At 35.8% G+C, this 17838-nt stretch overlaps 1 protein-coding gene across 2 annotated transcripts in view; it reads left to right on the plus strand.

Moving 5' to 3' along the window:
* The window catches only part of APLF (aprataxin and PNKP like factor), a 243091-nt gene that overhangs the window by 212902 nt on the left and 12351 nt on the right, over window positions 1–17838 (plus strand). The window contains exons 7-8 of one of the 2 annotated variants that reach the window (XM_034659239.1): window positions 1113–1468; window positions 2119–2264. In XM_034659239.1, coding sequence (XP_034515130.1) covers window positions 1113–1468; window positions 2119–2264 — 502 coding nt within the window. The remainder of the gene's footprint in view (window positions 1–1112; window positions 1469–2118; window positions 2265–17838) is intronic. The other variant, XM_034659238.1, reaches the window with a different exon arrangement.

Here is a 17838-nt window from a genome sequence, read left to right on the forward strand (position 1 = left end):
CCCCATAATGCTGGGATCACACCCTGAGCCAAAGGCAGACGCTTAACCGCTGTGCCACCCAGGCGCCCCTATTTTTTATTTTTAAAGATTTTGTTTATTTGACAGAGAGAGACACCGGGAGAAAGGGAACATAAGCAGGGGGCGTGGGAGAGGGAGAAGCAGGCTCCCCGCTGAGCAAGGAGCCCGATGTGGGGCTTGATCCCAGGACCCTGGGATCATGATCTGAGCTGAAGGCAGACGCTTAACGACTGAGCTACCCAGGCGCCCAGAAGTCATTTTTAACAGGATATGAATAGGCTTACTGTTTGTCCTGGTGACAAGTACATATTAAAAAGATTCTGCAGTGCTAATGAGAATGTTTACTTGGCTCAAAACACCTTTTTGGTTAAACTGAAACTTTTATTCAGACCACTTCAAAGGAATCATATTTATTTTCTGAGTTTATTGTAACACAGCTTCATCCAAGTTTTTCTGTGTGAGGGAGGAGCAATTTTATCATTCAGCTAAAGAGAAAAAGTCATGATTATATTTAGAGGGTAGAAATAAAGTATTGCAGTAACAGAAATTATAAAGACAGTGCAAGTTAAGAGCATGACACTTATTGAATGGGAAGTTTAAAAGACTAGTAGTTTTTTGGGGGAAAGATTATATTCAAATGGAAGCGAAGTTGTATTCTCTTTTGTTACATTTGTATTTTTCTGGTTCTTTTTCAGGGAATGTTTGATGTGATTGTAAAGGTTTGATACAGGTGTATATTTTCTTTTTTTCTTCTTTTCTTTTTTAAAGATTTTCTTTTCTTAAAGTAATCTCTACACCCTATGTGGGGCTAGAACTCACAGCCCCGAGATCAAGAGTCACATGCTGTTCTGACTGAGCCAGCAAACTCCCCCTGTATATTCCTTTTCTAATAACTATAGATTGTTTTAAAGTTACCAAATTACAGACATGGAAAATGGCATTTTTAATAACTTTAAAATGTGAATCTTAAAGTTTTAAAAATATATATATTGAATGAATCTTGCAATTTCATGCTTTTTTGCTTAAGTTTACATATTTCTTTTAAAACATATTTCATTTATTTCTAATATCTTTTTTCTGATTTGTCTTTGTAGGCAGTGCCAAAGTCATGTTCTGCAATCATGTTTAGTAATGCAGAGGCGAATGATATGAAGGCTAGGACACAGAGAAGTGAAATCCCAATAGAGGAACTTGGTAAGGTTCCTGAACATAAAAGTATTGTGAAAGGAACACGAAGTAAAGAAAGTGAGGTGATGAGCTATTCCGAGAGTCACTTGGGTGCCCAGGACAAGTCCTTCCATGAGGAGTCTCAAGGATCTCCTCCTGAGTCCAGCTCTGATCTCTCCAGTTCTGAAACTGTGCATGCAAAGGCAACTGACTCAGTTGCACAAAGTTCTGAAGAAAACAAAATCAAGAGGACATCCTGCATGTATGGGGCAAACTGCTACAGGTAAAATGAAATTACAGGAATTCCGTTATTTCCATAGCAGGTGGCTATGTAGTATATGTGTATTAAAAGCCTAGTTAAACACGTTGGCCTAAAGGTTAGGAGCTTTATCATGTTTGTACTGGTTTACACTTTCTCAGTATTTAGTCCTGCAAATCTTGCTAGAGGCTTTCAAGATAAAGTGGGGGAATTAAATGTGTCATATGTAGACATGCTGATTAAGCAAGGACATGAACTAGGGAATCCAGACTTGAGAATTGAATCACCCAGACCTAAATGCCTGCTTATTTAATGTCTTATTTAGATATTAGAAAGATATTAGAAAGATTAGAAAGATACTAGAAAGATAAATAGTTGTAGTATATAACTCTCAAGAGAATTGTAAGTTATGTTTAAGGCATCTTATTATCCTTGTGCTTTTCCTTTATATTTTTCTAATTGTGCTTTTGAATCACCATGATGCTTTTATTTTGCTACCATGAGAGTTCTGTACCAACCAGATGTCATGAGCTCTATTTTTAACAATGTAGCACATTGGTTCAATTTCGGAATAATTAGATGTGGATTGCTTGGTTTCCTGCTATATCCTATTAATTATTTTTTGTAGTATATCTAGAACTCTAGTATACCCTATTAATTATTTTTTCTGACAGTATATTTGCCACCCTCATAGGAAGAATCCTGTTCATTTTCAACACTTCAGTCACCCTGGTGATAGCGATTATGGAGGTGTACAAGTCATGTGTCAGGATGAGGCTGATGACCGGCCTGAATGTCCCTATGGAGCATCTTGTTATAGGTATGTACCCCTGAAATGATAGGTTGTCCTCCTTTTCTCTTCAATCTCTGTTGTGTATTCAGAAGAAATTGCAGGCAACTTCTCACTTCAAGTCTTTTAGTCTTTATACTTCTATAGATAGTAGGTTTTCATTTTGTTAATAGGATTATAATGTTTCTTTTAGATAATTATAAATTGTTAAATTTATTAACCTTGTAAATGCCTGAAATTATTCCTCATTTCTAACTTTCTAAAATGCAAATCAGATAACTGAAAAGCTGTTGATGCTACCCCATCGTACATTCTATCCAGACTCCTCAGTGTGACATAAATCAATTCAGGATGTTATCTCTACTTTCCTCAGTTGCTACCACTCTACCATTTTTGCCAACACATGAAACTTGATCCTAAAAGAAGAGCACCTTCTCTTTCCTTTCATAGCATCTTTTGCCTGTCTGTATCATGCATAGTAGAATTTGTCTTACGAGACAGGAAGGGCATCTCCTCTAGACAGTAACTTACTGTCAAGAAACTTTCTTGACAGTAACTGTTTTATCCTTGTATTTGCAACTTTTTTAAATGAATGAATGAACTTGAAATAAATCAAACTACCAAGGAAAGAAGTGGTTCCAATCTTAGAGAGCTTTAATTCCGGACAGCCACCTTTCTTAGATAAATTTGGAACAGTTTACTGAACCTACTGGTCTGTTTGAAGTTGTCACTATTTCTATGATTGTGGTTTTCAATAAGAAGGCAGGATAATCATCTGACATTGGAAAGAAAAATTGAAAACCTTGTACCTTATTATTTGAAAATTGCTATGTTTCATTCCAGGAGAACATCTTATAGACCTATGCATATGCAGGTGACATATTCATGAAAAAGGAGCATTGCAGGCATTGATAAAAGTATAAATTTTTAAAATTAATTTTATTGAGGTAAGGATATCTATCTGGAGAAGGAAAATTGGAACCCTATTTCACACCATAGTCAAAAACTGGATTCCAGATGGGTCATAGAACTAAATGTGAAAGGAAAAAAACAATAAAGCTTTAAAGATCTGTATAAGAACATTATTTCATGGGGCACCTGGGTGGCTCAGTCGTTAAGCGTCTGCCTTCAGCTCAGGGCATGGTCCTGGCATTCTGGGATCGAGCCCCACATCAAGGTCCTCCGCTGGGAGCCTGCTTCTTCCTCTCCCACTCTCCCTGCTTGTGTTCCCTCTCTCGCTGGCTGTTTCTCTCTCTGTCAAATAAATAAATAAAATCTTAAAAAAAAAAAGAACATAATTTCATGATCCCAGACTAGGTATTGTTTTCTAGAACAAGATATAAAAAGCAATCACTAATATGGAAAACATTTAATTATTTGACTACATTAAAATTAAGATTTTTTAACATCAGTAGGCACTATTAAGAGAGTGAAGATAAACCAGAAAGTGAGAAAAAAAATTGCAACCACATAACTGACAGTAAACATATATCCAGAATACAGAAAGAAGACTTACGAATTGCTATTGTTTTTCTCTTAGTGACATGTACAGGCTTTTTGTCCGAAGGGAAATGGTGAATTTCCTTATGGTGAATAAACTTAAGAAAAAATACTCAGTATCATGATTAATTAGGAAAATTTCACACCCCCCCCTTGAAGTAACTAATTCCTTGCTCCCGTTTATTCATTCAACAAAAGTTTCCAAAGAATCATCAAATGCCAAGTACTGATGAAGCAATGTTGAGTGAGATTACTTGTAGAACAAATGTGTATCTCTCTCTATCTTTTTAAAATAAAACAGCCTTTCACAGCTCGTGGCACAATGGCCATATACCTTTTCATTTTTAGGGAATATTTTAGGGAACTTTTGTAATGTAGAATTTTATACATCTACATAAGTGGGGGAAATGTAGAACAAGTGCCAATGAAGACATAACTCATTGTCAAATCTTGGCCAATATTGTTTCGTCTATACTTCCCTCTCTTCCACCTTCTACCTCTATGCCTAGATTATTTTGAAGTAAACCCTTGATATTGTATCTTTTCATCCCATTTTATTCATAGGTATCTTAGGGTATATCACTAAAAGATAAAGACTTTCTAAAAATATACTATGACACCATTATTAAATAAATATCACTTAGATCCTGTCAGGTATCCTCTTACAGTTATTTACTTATTTTCTTTCTTTCTTTCTTTCTTTCTTTCTTTCTTTCTTTCTTTCTTTCTTTCTTTAAAATTTTTTTTTCTTTGAATTAGGATCCAGTTAAGATCCATATATGGCAAAAGGTGGCCATGCTTCTTAAGTTATTTAATTAATAGGTTCCTCTTCAATTTTTTTCCTTACAATGTATTTGTTGAAGAAAGTGACCATTTGTTCTGAGGAATGTCTGATTGTCTGGATTTTGCTGACTGCATTATCAAATTATGATTCAGTATGTTCTGTATTTCCTAATAATTGGTAGTTTGCTAGAGACCTGATCAGATATCAGTTCCAAAAATTATAAAAGTTATCTGGTCCTATGAATATCATGTCCCTCTTAGTCTCTAAAATGCTTCCTGCTGTAAAGTCTGCTTTGTCTAATATTTACAAATGTTTAGAAATTGCTCTAGATATTATTATTGATTCATAATTTAGTTTCATTGTAGTCATAACATTTTTTAGAGTTTAAAATTTACTGAGATTTGGTTTTGGTCCAGTGGATGGTCTATTTTTGTTGGACATACTATGTGCACTGAAATATATATTCTGTGATTTGGGGGAATAAGCTTCTGTAAGTGTCAATTTGGGCAGATAGTTTTAGGGTTGTTCATAAATTATCTTTGCTGATTTTTTCTGCAGTTGTTCTGTTAGTTACTGAGAAAAGAATGTGAGAATCTCCACTGTAATAGAACCACTATAAGGTTTGTCTATTCTCGTAATTCTGTCAATTTTTCTTAATGCACCAGCTGTGGTCTGTCCTCAGTGGAAAAGCCATAAAAAATGGGAAACTCGTTCAGAGCTGCTCCCTTTTTCCATGTGTGGACTCTCTGCCTGCTTTTGGTAGCTATCTATTTCCTTAAGATTATTGTTTTTATACTTTTAACAGAGTATAATTGTTACCTGTGGGAGGTTTGGTCTGATATGATCTCCTCTGTCATTACCAGAACTAGAGCTCCTGTTTTGTGTGATATAATACAGCTGCTCCACCTTTTGTTGGTTAGTGTTTGTGTGCTAATATTTTTCATCCTTCTATTTTCAGCCTCTGTCCTTATATTTAAAGCATGTCTCTTACAAATGGCATATAACCGGCTCACTGATTTTATTTTTAATCCAGCCTGCTTTTTCAGGGTCCAATTACATTTAATACAATCACTGATATTTTAAAGTTTAATTTTGCCATTTTACTACTATTGTTTTCTATTTGTCCCATATATTCCTTGTCCCTTTATTCGTTTTCTGACCTCTTTTGGATTGATCAAATGTTTTTCATTCCATTTTTTCTCCTCCATTAACTTTTTAGTTATATATTCTTTTTTTCAGTAGTTGTATTTGATTTTAATAGACATCACTGACATATAACAGTCTACTGTACAATTGGTTCTTTTACCACTTCCGAAACAGAACAGTAATCTTTTATCAGTTTAAGTCCATTTACTTCCTCCTCTGCCCTTTTTAAAAAATATTGCTGTCATATATTTTTACTTTTACACATGTTAACTTATATGGCATTGCTATTATTTTCTTAAATTTTAAGCATCAGCATTCTCTTATATTTATTGACACATTTATCGTTTTGGGTGGCCTTCTTTTATTTTTGAAGTTTTATCCTTTCATCTGGAGTCATTTTCTTAGGCTTAGGAACTTCTTTTAGTATTTCTTTAGTGAAAATCTTATGGGAAAGGATTCTTTCATCTTTTGTGACTATGTCCAGATTGATTGATTGGTTGATGGCTCTCTTCACTGGGTATAGAATTCTAGCTTGGCACCTTTGCTTTTTTCCCCATCACTTTAAAGATGTTCCATTGACTCATGCAGCCATAGTTTCTGTTGAAAATTACTTTTTTGTCTTATTGTTGCTTTGAAATTAACATGCCTTTCCTCTGGCCATTTTTAAGATTTTTATCATTGCTTTTTTTTTTTTTTAAACTAAACTCCACCCTCAACATGGGGCTCAAACTCACGCCCCCAAGATTAAGAGTCTCATGTTCTACCAAGTGAGCCAGCCAGGCGCCCCTCATTGCTTTTACTTTCAACAGTTTAACTAACATGTGTTTAGGTATGAGTTTTTTGACATTCTTCCTGTTTGGGGTTCACTGAGCTTTTTTGCAGATTGTGGTTTTTGTTAGTTTGAAGAGATTGCTTTGCTATTATCTCATCTCTCAGATATTGTTCTGCCCCATTCTATCTCTTCCCTCATTCTTCTACTCAAATTAACCATGTTAAGTCTTTTAACCATGTCCCATATGTCTCTTATACATTGTTTTATTCTTTCCATTCTTTTCTTTTTTTTTTTTTTACCTCTGTGCCTCAGATTGGATATTTGCTGTTGCTTGTCTTAGAGCTTAGTAATTCTGTCTTCTTGTGTGTCTAGGCTGCTGATAAACCTATCCACAGAGTTCATAATTTCAGATACTGTGTTTTATGTATGTTATCTTCCACCAGTGAGCCCCCCCTCCCACCTTGTTTGGCAGATAGGGGCTAGTCATCTCTGTCCAGTCAGAGATTTGGATAAGTAATGCCTAGGTTGTTATTTTAATAAAACCCAATCTCCCTTTGGTTTGTCCATGTTCCTTTGACATGACTTGTCTAGATTTTTGACAGAAAAGCAGGTCTCTCTCTTCTTGTCTCTTCCCTTTGGACAGTCTGAGCTTAGCCAATTAGGCTACTTCCCCTGCCTCCTAAAATTTGGCACATTTCTTGAGAGGAGACTAGTTATGTGTTTGTTGCAGATCCTTTCTCCCTAGTGGTACTTCATCTCTGAAACATGACATAAATTAGAGATTTCATTGTACCATTTTGAAGTTTCACACACGGACCTTAAAACTCTCATATTCCCCAGGAACTCAGCATATACTTCTTGGAAAGAATCAGCCTTGTGTTTAGGGTTCTTTTAGTTTTCAAATTGTCATGACAACCGCATGAGATCGTGAAAAGCTCTATAGGTTTCTCTTTCCTAGAGTTCCTCCAGGTGACTCAAATCTTATTCTTCAGCCCACACCAAGAATTGGCAAGGAACTCTAGAAAAGAAAATAGCCAGTGATTGTCAGCTAACGTAGAAAGGGCTTTTTCTTTGTGGAATTTTAGATAATCCAAATTTCTCATTACTCCCACAGTTCTGTCATAAAAACAGTTTTCACAGTTTATCAGGGTTTTTTCCTAGTTGTTAAGATATTGGCCTGCCATTATGTCCTGTGTCCTTCCCAGAAGCAAAATCCAAATGTGCTTATTCTTGAGAAGAATGAATGTAAAATACAAAACCTTCCTAAGAATAATCAAATGTCAGTACTGTCAAAATAATGTCAAAAATTGCTGCCTCCATGTCGTCAGTCTCTTCAAGAGAGATGAGAGTAGTGAGTAGTCAAGAGAAATTACTCCAATGCCAGTGACCCACATATGCTAATAGAAACTTTCAGATCTAGATCTAAATATATTTATATATATATAAAGTGTATTTTTTTCATCTGTTGAGCTGCTTGGTGTCTTGTTCAACTTGGAGATGAAATCTGGAGATTTTTTTTCCCTTGTGAATTTTAATTACAGTTCAGAGAGACTCTTGGAGAATGTTAGATATGTTTGGTTACTCTGACTACTGTTTTACAAATAAAGGAATGGGAACAAGAAAGGTTAATGAATTGCCTAAGATTCTAAAGCCAGTGAGATGAAAACCAAGTCTCTTCCCTCCTCCATTCCAGCATTTCTGTGTGGCAGGGCCTGACTCCACCATTGTTATTCATGGCTGGCTGGCTGGCTTGCTTCCTTCCTTCCTTTCTTTCTTTATTAAGATTTTATTTATTTATTTGAGAGAGAAAGCACTAGCATGGAGGAGGGGCAGAGGGAAAGGAAGAAGCAGACTCCCCCCGAGCAGGGAGCCCGATGGGGGGCTCAATCCCAGGACCTGGAGATCATGACCTGAGCCAAAGGTAGACGCTTAACTGACTGAGCCACCCAGACACCCTTATTCATGGTTTTCTAAAGTATTAACAGTATTTTTTTTTTATCCAAATGGCAAAGTTAATATTTTGGAGTATAAAAAAAAAAAAGGTCTAGATGAGTTACTTTGAAGAAATTGTGAGTTTTTCAGATAATCAAAACAATAGAAGAAACCTTAGCTATGGAAGCATGATATATATTTATATACTGTTTCTGGTCATAATATTATTATTATTTAGGCAAAAAACATCTAGTAGATATGTCATTGATCATAATATAACATCACTTTAATTTTAGCAATTTACTCTTTAACAATCTTGATTTGCAAGAATATATCATTTTTTAAAAAGGATTTGGAGAGAGAGCGAGCATGAATGTGTGCACTATGCAAGCAGTGGGAGGGGCAGAAGCAGACTCCCCACTGAGCAGGGAGCCCACAGTGGGCTCCATCCCAGGATGCAGAATGGGTTGGAAGGTGGGTAACTTTTAGAGGATAAAGAATAAAGAACAAGGAAGAGAAAAATAGAAAATATCTGATTAGCTGGGGCCACAGAGTCACCCTTATTTGAGGTGAGAAAAAACAAAGAAGTAAGTATAGAGCCCAGAGTTGGTGTGGTTTGGGGATTGGCTGACTGGATATATTGTGTTTTTGGTCAAATAGAGCATTTATAGGGACTTGAAAATTATCTAAGTGTTGGTTTGCTGACATGGCACCCTAGGCAGGAGTGACTCCATCTTGGGACTAGATTTTTATTGCTATAGTGCTAGAATATAAGTCTACTGTATCAGGATGATAAAATGTTCTAATTTGGTTTGCTTAAAAGCAAGTTTTTGTGTAAATGCATGCTAGATTTTCCCTATAGCCACAGAAGAAAAACACTGAAGTCTTGCAGGTCATAAAATAACCCACAAAAATCAGCCAGAGATTATTATATTTACAAAAGTAACAATATATATATATTCTAAAAGTAGAGCTGTGATAAACCTGTTTTCCATCATGGTTGACACATTTGGAAGGGAGATGAAATTTATGGCTGAAACATTTTTGTTTGCTTTTTATCTTTGAAAATTTGCCTTCACAAAACAGGATAAGAATTATTCTCAAGTAAAAACAGTCTCTCAGGTGAAATACTGAGTTGGTTTTTTGTTTGCGTTTTTGTTTGTTTTTTGGGGTTTTTTTGCTTTCCGGTTTTACCTTCTTAACCCTTGAATGTGTGCAACTCAGTTTCTCTTTTTGAAATATATAGATGATCTCAACTGTGTACAATACACTAAATAATCTCAGTTTTATACTACGTCAGATGCCTAAATTTATATGATATTGTATTGTATTTCCAAGTATTGCCATCTACGGTCAAAGCTTTTATCATGATAGAGCAAATATGAAAACACCAAAGTACACATATATGGATATATTTCATTTTCGGCCATTCATTCCCATGAGTAAAACAGAAAAACAGATATGAATCACATATTAAAGGCATACTATAGTAAAAATAAAGATTCCTAAAACCTATTTAAGAGGTTGATGTTTAAAAAAGGTATTTAATTTTTAAATTTTATTCTTTTCTAGATTACAGGCATTACTAAAATTTTATGACATTATACTTTTTTAAGCCTCACAAAATTAAATCAACCTGAAAAAATGGTAATATGAAAGAACTAGTTAATGTTGTCATTTTAAGTATCTTGCCCATTAATAAATCTGATTTATTCCTTTTGTGCCGTACACTATAGTCTATCTGAAGACTTGCTCAGTTTAATGAATTTGATTAGCTTAAGGTACTTGTCTGAATTAGAACATTAGATACTTAATGTCTAATATAACCCAGTGATTGCTGTGCCTGCCTCTGACTCATTCACTTCCTCTGGTGTGTAATAGGATTTTATTCAGTGCATTACTCCTGTTCTTGTTTGTTAAATTAGACACTAACTTTAGAATATATATACACTAAAATGAATGGAATCCATCTTCAACCATTTTAGTATAAAAATGTAAAGTCAAACTCACATACATTGCCTCGGACTTAAAAACCTAAGGCAGGTATGTATTATGCAAATTAAAATGTTGGTGCCTTGATGTTTTTTGGAAGCCAATGACCTACTTTTTTATTTTTTAATTATAATACCTTCTAAGAGGGATGACGTAAGGAAGTGTATTAGTTATCAACTGTAAGGGCTCTCACTGTAATGAATCTGCAACGTGATCTGTATAGTTGAAAGAACACAGTGTTTTACAACAAGCATAATTCATTTTTTAAAAAGTGTATTTGATAGTAAGTAAATTCATTATCTTTCGTTATTTGCTGATCCAAATTTATAGCTATGATCTAAAATTTTTTGCTATTTCCTTTTTTATTTTTGTATTTATTTATATTTTTTATTTAGGGAGAGAGAGTGCATACACATGTGCACATGAGCCAGCGGGGGTGGAGAAGGAGAGGGAGAGAGAGAATCTCAAGCAGGCTCCATGCCTAGGTTGGAGCCCAACATGGGGCTTGATCTCAGGACCCTGAGATCATAACCTGAGCTGAAACCAAGAGTCAGTTACTCAGTCGACTGAGCCACCCAGGCACCTCTCCTCTTTTATTTTTTGAAAAGTGTTCCAAATTATTGCGATATTATCTTAATTGATCATATGTGCAAATGCACACTTCAAACCAGAAGGTACTGATTTTTGGGAGCTGTTTCATAAAAGTTAGGAATGTGTGTTTAACTTTAATCTGTATTATTTTATTTGAGGCAAAAGGCTTTAATAGGGAAACTGTAGTTGTTTGGTAGTTGAGATTCCCAGAATCAATCATGTGAGGCCATCAGTCATTCTTTTTAAAGATTTTATTTGTTAATTAATTTATCAGAGAGAGAGCAAGAGAGCAAGAGAGCACAAGCAGGGGAAGTGGCAGGCAGAGGGAGAAGCAGCTCCCCGCTGAGCAGGGAGCCCGATGTGGGGCTCAATCCCAGGACCTGGGATCATGACCTAAGCCGAAGGCAGATACTTAACCGACTGAGCCACCCAAGTGTCCCAATCATTTTATTTATAGTTAAGAATAACCAAAGTTGTTAGAATCTTAATCCATTTTATAGGTTTGCATATAGAGGAAGTAGCCTATCATTGTCTGCCATGATTGCAGTTCTTTAATCATGTGTAAGAATATCATCTTAGAAGAACTTATCTTAGACTACATACACAGGCTTAGCTATGCGGTTTTACATAAGACTTGGCTATAATTTTTTTTAAACTTCATTTAGAAATAGTAGTAACGACATCAATTATGTTTATGTAGCCTTGAAAAAAATGTATTGGAATGTCTTTTATGGTTTTGTTTNGGGGCGCCTGGGTGGCACAGCGGTTAAGCGTCTGCCTTAGGCTCAGGGCGTGATCCCGGCGTTACGGGATCGAGCCCCATATCAGGCTCCTCTGCTATGAGCCTGCTTCTTCCTCTCCCACTCCCCCTGCTTGTGTTCCCTCTCTCGCTNTTCTTTAATCATGTGTAAGAATATCATCTTAGAAGAACTTATCTTAGACTACATACACAGGCTTAGCTATGCGGTTTTACATAAGACTTGGCTATAATTTTTTTTAAACTTCATTTAGGAAATAGTAGTAACGACATCAATTATGTTTATGTAGCCTTGAAAAAAATGTATTGGAATGTCTTTTATGGTTTTGTTTTTCTTACTCCTTATTTGCATATTTGAATATGCATCTATTTTCATAATGAGAAATTTGATTATTTTTGTTACGTTTAGTATTAATTGCATGTATATAAGAATTTTCAGAGTTCTTTTGGCATGGATAGTAAATGTAATGATGTTCAATTAACAAATTGGCTACTTTCTATTATCTTATGCTGGTTTACTCTTTTATTATTTAATAAAGACCATATTTACTGAGTCTTTTTCCTCTAAAATTTGAAACTTAGATATTTGATAACATAGGATTCATGTTTTTGCTTTAGGTTTTAAAATAGATGTTGACTTTCAAAAATGCAAGATAAATTATTTTGTAATAAAAACAAAAATATAGTATGATCACTTATTTACTGAGCAAATATTGAGCATCCAACATGCTAGTCACTATTATAGCTGATGTAAAATAGTACTTCAGGTTCATTTAAAATTTTGGGTGTTAAGTTTTGGTATTAAGTTACTAAATCTTTGGAAGTAAACAAAAATAAAAAGTATGATTCTGTTCTTGTTACCATTGCCTAGTTAATCCTTAGGTAGCTCTTTATGGTGGAGAGATAATGTGTTTTTAAGTCGGCACCCTTGGGTTCTAGATGGTTGTACTGACTCTGTAGCATGACTTTGCTTGTCACTTGATTTTCCTGGGCTTCAATTCCTCATGAAAACATGGGAAACGCAGAGATTGGATCATTTGTGTTCCAGGGTCCTACACTCATAATGGCAATCTCCAGGGCAGAGAGCAATTTATTTATGTCCATAAAGCCAGACTGGTTATATTCCTGGCCTATTCTTCCTTAGCCTTCTTTGCTGCCTCCTCTTTTTCCCTACCTGTAATTATCACCGAGCCACAGGGCTCAGTTCCCTGAGTGAGGCCCTTCTCTATTCTGTTCTTATTCCTGAGGGCATCTGATTCAATTAAGTGGTTCCAGACTCATACACTTGGTTGTAAAATAGGTAATTCAAACTTAATACATCTGAAACAGAACTCCATTTTTCTCATGAAAACAGCTTTTTCCCAAGTGTTCTCCCCCTGTGTAAATGACTTCACCATTCACACAGTGTTTAGGCCCCAAACCTAGAAAGAGCCTTGATTTTTCTCTTTTCTTCACATCACTCATTCAGTCCATCAGTAGTCCTTGCCATTTCATCCTTGAAAATATATTAGGACCCTGACCACTTCTCTCTTCCCTTACCTCTACCATTTTAGTCATAACCACTACCTCTTACCTCTGAAGTACTGCAGTAGCTTCTTAACTGATACCCTTGTTTTTCCTCTTGCCCTCCTGTGATTCATTTTCCATAAACAACCAGAATAATTCTCTAAAATTAAGTCGTATCATGTTTTCTTAATCAAAATCTCCCAATACTTTCCCACAAAACTCCTTTCCATAGCTTACAAGTCCTTCTCTGACTTCATTTCCTACTGTTTTATTTCTCATTCATTCTCTTTGAGCTGTACAAATCTGTGTGTTTTTCCAAATACTGTAGCTTGTTTCCTACCTCTGGGCCTTAGCAAATTTATAGACATTTTCTATTTCCTCTTCCTGGAGTGTTCTTCCTTTGGATATGTATTTATTCTAATACCAATATCATTAAAATCAGAATTTTTTTTGAAAATGTATATTTTAAAATATAACAGCTCCTGAAACCCTGGTGTGGTTATGGGTATATAGTTTTATGTTTGAAACCCAAGATTACCATTAATAATTAATAGTATTATTAAAAAAAACAACTCAGAAAGGATTTTGAGGTCTGTTAAGTTACAGAAAATGCCATTTGTGAAAAAGATGGATGTAAATCTTTTATGAATGAACTCTGAGTAAGTATTTCCATTCATTATTAGGAAAAAGTCCTGGGTAGAATTTGGCATTATCCTTGAAAGTTATTTCAAATGCTCATTTGCCCCCAAAGAGCTGCACAAAACTGCCACTTAGCCTTAACCCAGGGTTATATGAAAAAGACATTCTGCCTTGTTATGAAATGACTGATTTTTGAAAATGAGATATGCACAGGTGAATGTTAGAAAATACGCCATAGGGATGCCTGGGTGGCTCAGTCGGTTAAGCGTTTGCCTTCAGCTCAGGTCATGATCCAGAGGTCCTAGGATCAAGTCCTGCATCAGGCTCCCTGCTCAGAAGGGAGTCTGCTTCTCCTTCTTCCTGCCTCTCCCCCTGCGTGTGCGCACGTGCTCTCTCCCTCTCTCTCTCTGTCTCTGACAAATAAAAAAATCTTAAAAAAAAAATATTCCATAAATATGTGATGTATGATGGGGAAAATATTCAATCGTAATAAAATGTATTATTAAAAACAAAATTCAGTTATTTAGTATTAATTGGCAATTACTTATTTTGCCATATTTTATTATTTAATAGACTTTTTTTAATTTATTTTTTTTTCAGTCCGCATGCACTTTTTAATTGGCAGTTACTTTTACTGGCACACAGAGTTTCCAAACATAGTTGGCTATCTTATTTTTTTTTTTTAATTTTTTATTTATTTGACAGAGACAGAGACAGCCAGAGAGAGAGGGAACACAAGCAGGGGGTGGGAGAGGAAGAAGCAGGCTCCCAGCAGAGGAGCCCGATGCGGGGCTCGATCCCATAACGCCGGGATCACGCCCTGAGCCGAAGGCAGGCGCCCAACCGCCGTGCCACCCAGGCGCCCCTAGTTGGCTATCTTAAAGTAAAATTAATAGCTGACACATGGAATATACTTAATAGCCCACAAGTGTTTATACGTATTACTTCATTTAACCCTTGGAACAACCCTGTGTGAGTTAAGCAGTATTATCCCTGCTTCACAGATGAATAAATGGTGACTTGGTTTATAGGACTTTCCATTAATCACACAACCAGTAAAAGGTATAGTTTGAATTCATAATCAGCTCTTCTGATCCTGAAACCTGAGCCCCTTCCATAGCAATGCCAGTGATCCAAAGTTCAACCAGCCAGATGAGAACAGATCAAGACATAGTGGCATCTATCTCTTAAGCATTTGTGAAGGACTCTGTGTTCCTGTGTTCCTTGCATGATTGATTGACTAGAGCTAAGTGTCTGACCAGTCAGTTTCTCAGGAACCTGATTGCAATGGAGTCTGCTTAATATGATTGTTACATTTTCACTGTTTCCTGGGGAAGTAATATGAATTGTTAATGGCAGGAAATTCTAACATGTTTTAGTCTTAGGTTTGCATAAAAAGATTCAGTGAGTACTTTGATTATTAACTTTGTAAGTGTAAATACAAAGCAGTTTCAGAACATTGACAGTCTTTTCAACCTAATGAGAATAGGCCTTCTCTGGCATATTTCCAGTAGAAAAACTGTCTTTCAAAGGATAGCGTTCAAAGGATGGTTCTGAAAACATCAGGATCTGTGGATTAGGATTACTATAAAAATAGTAAGTGTTAACATGAACTCAAAAACACTTATTACCAGTCTAGAAATTACTAGAAACTGCTTTTTGTGCTCCAGCCAATGAGAATTTTAAACTTCAGTTTGTATTGAAAATATTGACAATATTTTGTCAAGTTTCTTTTTTTCTTATTAAATAGGAAAATATAAAATATTCCACCATTTTGGAAACACATGTAAAGCTTAATTTAAAAAACTTTTTACCTTAAAAAAAATCTCCATTCTAATAGATAAATGTGTTAGAACTAACAGATGAATGCTGCCTTGTGAAAGGTACTATAAAAGCCCACAAGTGTTTATACGTATTAGGAAAGATCCCAACTATTTGGAGGAGGAAGTTGTTCCTCTCTGAGTGAGGCCTTGAATGACCACTGGGTCACCAGGGACACAGCCAAGAGAAACATCCTCAGGCAAGCAAAGATGTTAAAAGTTGCAGGGTTTCTAGTTCTAGTGGCTCATTTGACAGAGGATAGAAATAATACACACACACATATTTGTGTTGAAAATTTAGATGACACTGTAAGAAATTATGAGGTGAGTACCAAGTGGTAGATACGGACAATATATTCTAGAGCTGTGTCCCAGTGATTATCAGAATTGCCTTCCTAAAGGAGGTATGATTTGAACTTAGGCAGTATATAGTAGGAAGAATATTCTTGGCAAAAAGGCTGTGAGTAAGTACCTACTGATGGCAAAGAATCAAAAACCACTCTCCCGGAGTAGAAACAAAGGCATGGAACTGCAAATAAAGATTGGAACTGAGATTATGGGGCACCTTGAAGAAGGACATAATTTAAGAATTTAACATTCAGAATACTGATTTTTTAAAAAACATTTAAATTGCTACATAAACAAAACGTGTCTAAAATTTATCTTTATTTTGAGTATGTGCTTTTGCATGTGATATATTTTCTTTTCTTTTTTGGCTCATTTTCCTATTGAAGTCTGTCTATTCTGAGAGTTATACTTATCAACAAAGAAAATATACTTGGAAATACATCCTAAAGTTCATAAACAGAAAACTTTTGAACTTGTCACAGAAGATTTTTTTTCTTCGTTTTCAAGCAAAAACTGTACTGATAATAATACTTTTGTCTAAAATTGGAAATTTGGCCTCTAAATGTGGAAAAGTACCAAATCGACTAGTTTTGTCTGGTTTCCATTACAGTCTTACACTTGTCTTTTTTTTTTTTTTTAAGATTTTATTTATTCACTTGTCACAGAGAGAGCACAAGCAGGGGGAGCAGCAGGCAGAGCTAAAAGCAGGCTCCCTGCCGAGCAGGGAGCCTGATGTGGGGCTTAGTCCCAGGACCCTGGGATCATGACCTGAGCCAAAGGCAGATGCTTAACTGACTCAGCCATCCAGGACCCCTACACTTGTCTTTTTATGAAAATAGCAAGTTCTCCTAGGATAGGATGGAAACTATTATCAGAGCCTCAAAGAAACACTCCCCCCCCCCCAAGGTGGATGAAGATCTGTCCATGGAGCTGAAAATTCTTTCCTTTTCTGAGTACAAAATTTCAAAATACACTTTACTGCTCTTCCTTTTGGGAATATATAGGTGTAAAACTTTTTTCCTTATCTTTTATTCTGAAGTGATTTCCCTTTTTCTTAGGCAGTATTATATAGGTGGGGTTTGTGAGTGCCATTGTGGATGTGTTTCAAGATAATAGAGAAGGGGGAATCACCTTCTGCAACCTTAAGGTTGAATCAGTACCCCCTCCCTCACCCCATTTGCCTTTAAAAACTGTTATTCTCACTTTCAGTCTCTCTGGTGGTGACATCTGTTATCAGCAGTCTTTTAACTGGTATTTGGTGCATAAACTACTTGAGTCTCTGTTACAAACTCCTTGGTTCCATTTCTGTACTTTTTTTTTCTTTTTTGAGTGTAGTTGACACACAATGTTACATTCATTTCAGGTGTACAACATAGTGATTCAACAAGTTTATATATTATGCTATGCTGACCACAAGGGTGTCTAGCATCTGTCACCGTACAAGCTATTACAGTATCCTTGACTATATTCCTTATGTTGTGCCTTTTATTCCTGTGACTTAGTCATTCTGTAACCAGAAGCCTGTATTTCCCACTCTCCTTCACCCATTTTCCCCATCCTCCCACTCTCCTCCCTTCTGGCAACCATCAGTTTGTTCTCTGTGTTTGCAGGTCTGATTCTGCTTTTGTTTGTTTGTTTATTCCTTTGGGTTTTTTCAGATTCTACATATGAGTGAAATCATACAGTATTTGTCTTTCTCAATCTGACTTATTTCATTTAGCATAATATCCTCTAGGGCTTTCCATGTTGTTGCAAATGGCATGATCTCATCCTTTTTTATGGCTATATAATATTACACACACACACACCCATATCTT

The sequence above is a fragment of the Ailuropoda melanoleuca genome, chromosome 4 (assembly GCF_002007445.2).
Source record: "Ailuropoda melanoleuca isolate Jingjing chromosome 4, ASM200744v2, whole genome shotgun sequence".
NCBI classification, from domain to species: Eukaryota; Metazoa; Chordata; class Mammalia; order Carnivora; family Ursidae; genus Ailuropoda; species Ailuropoda melanoleuca.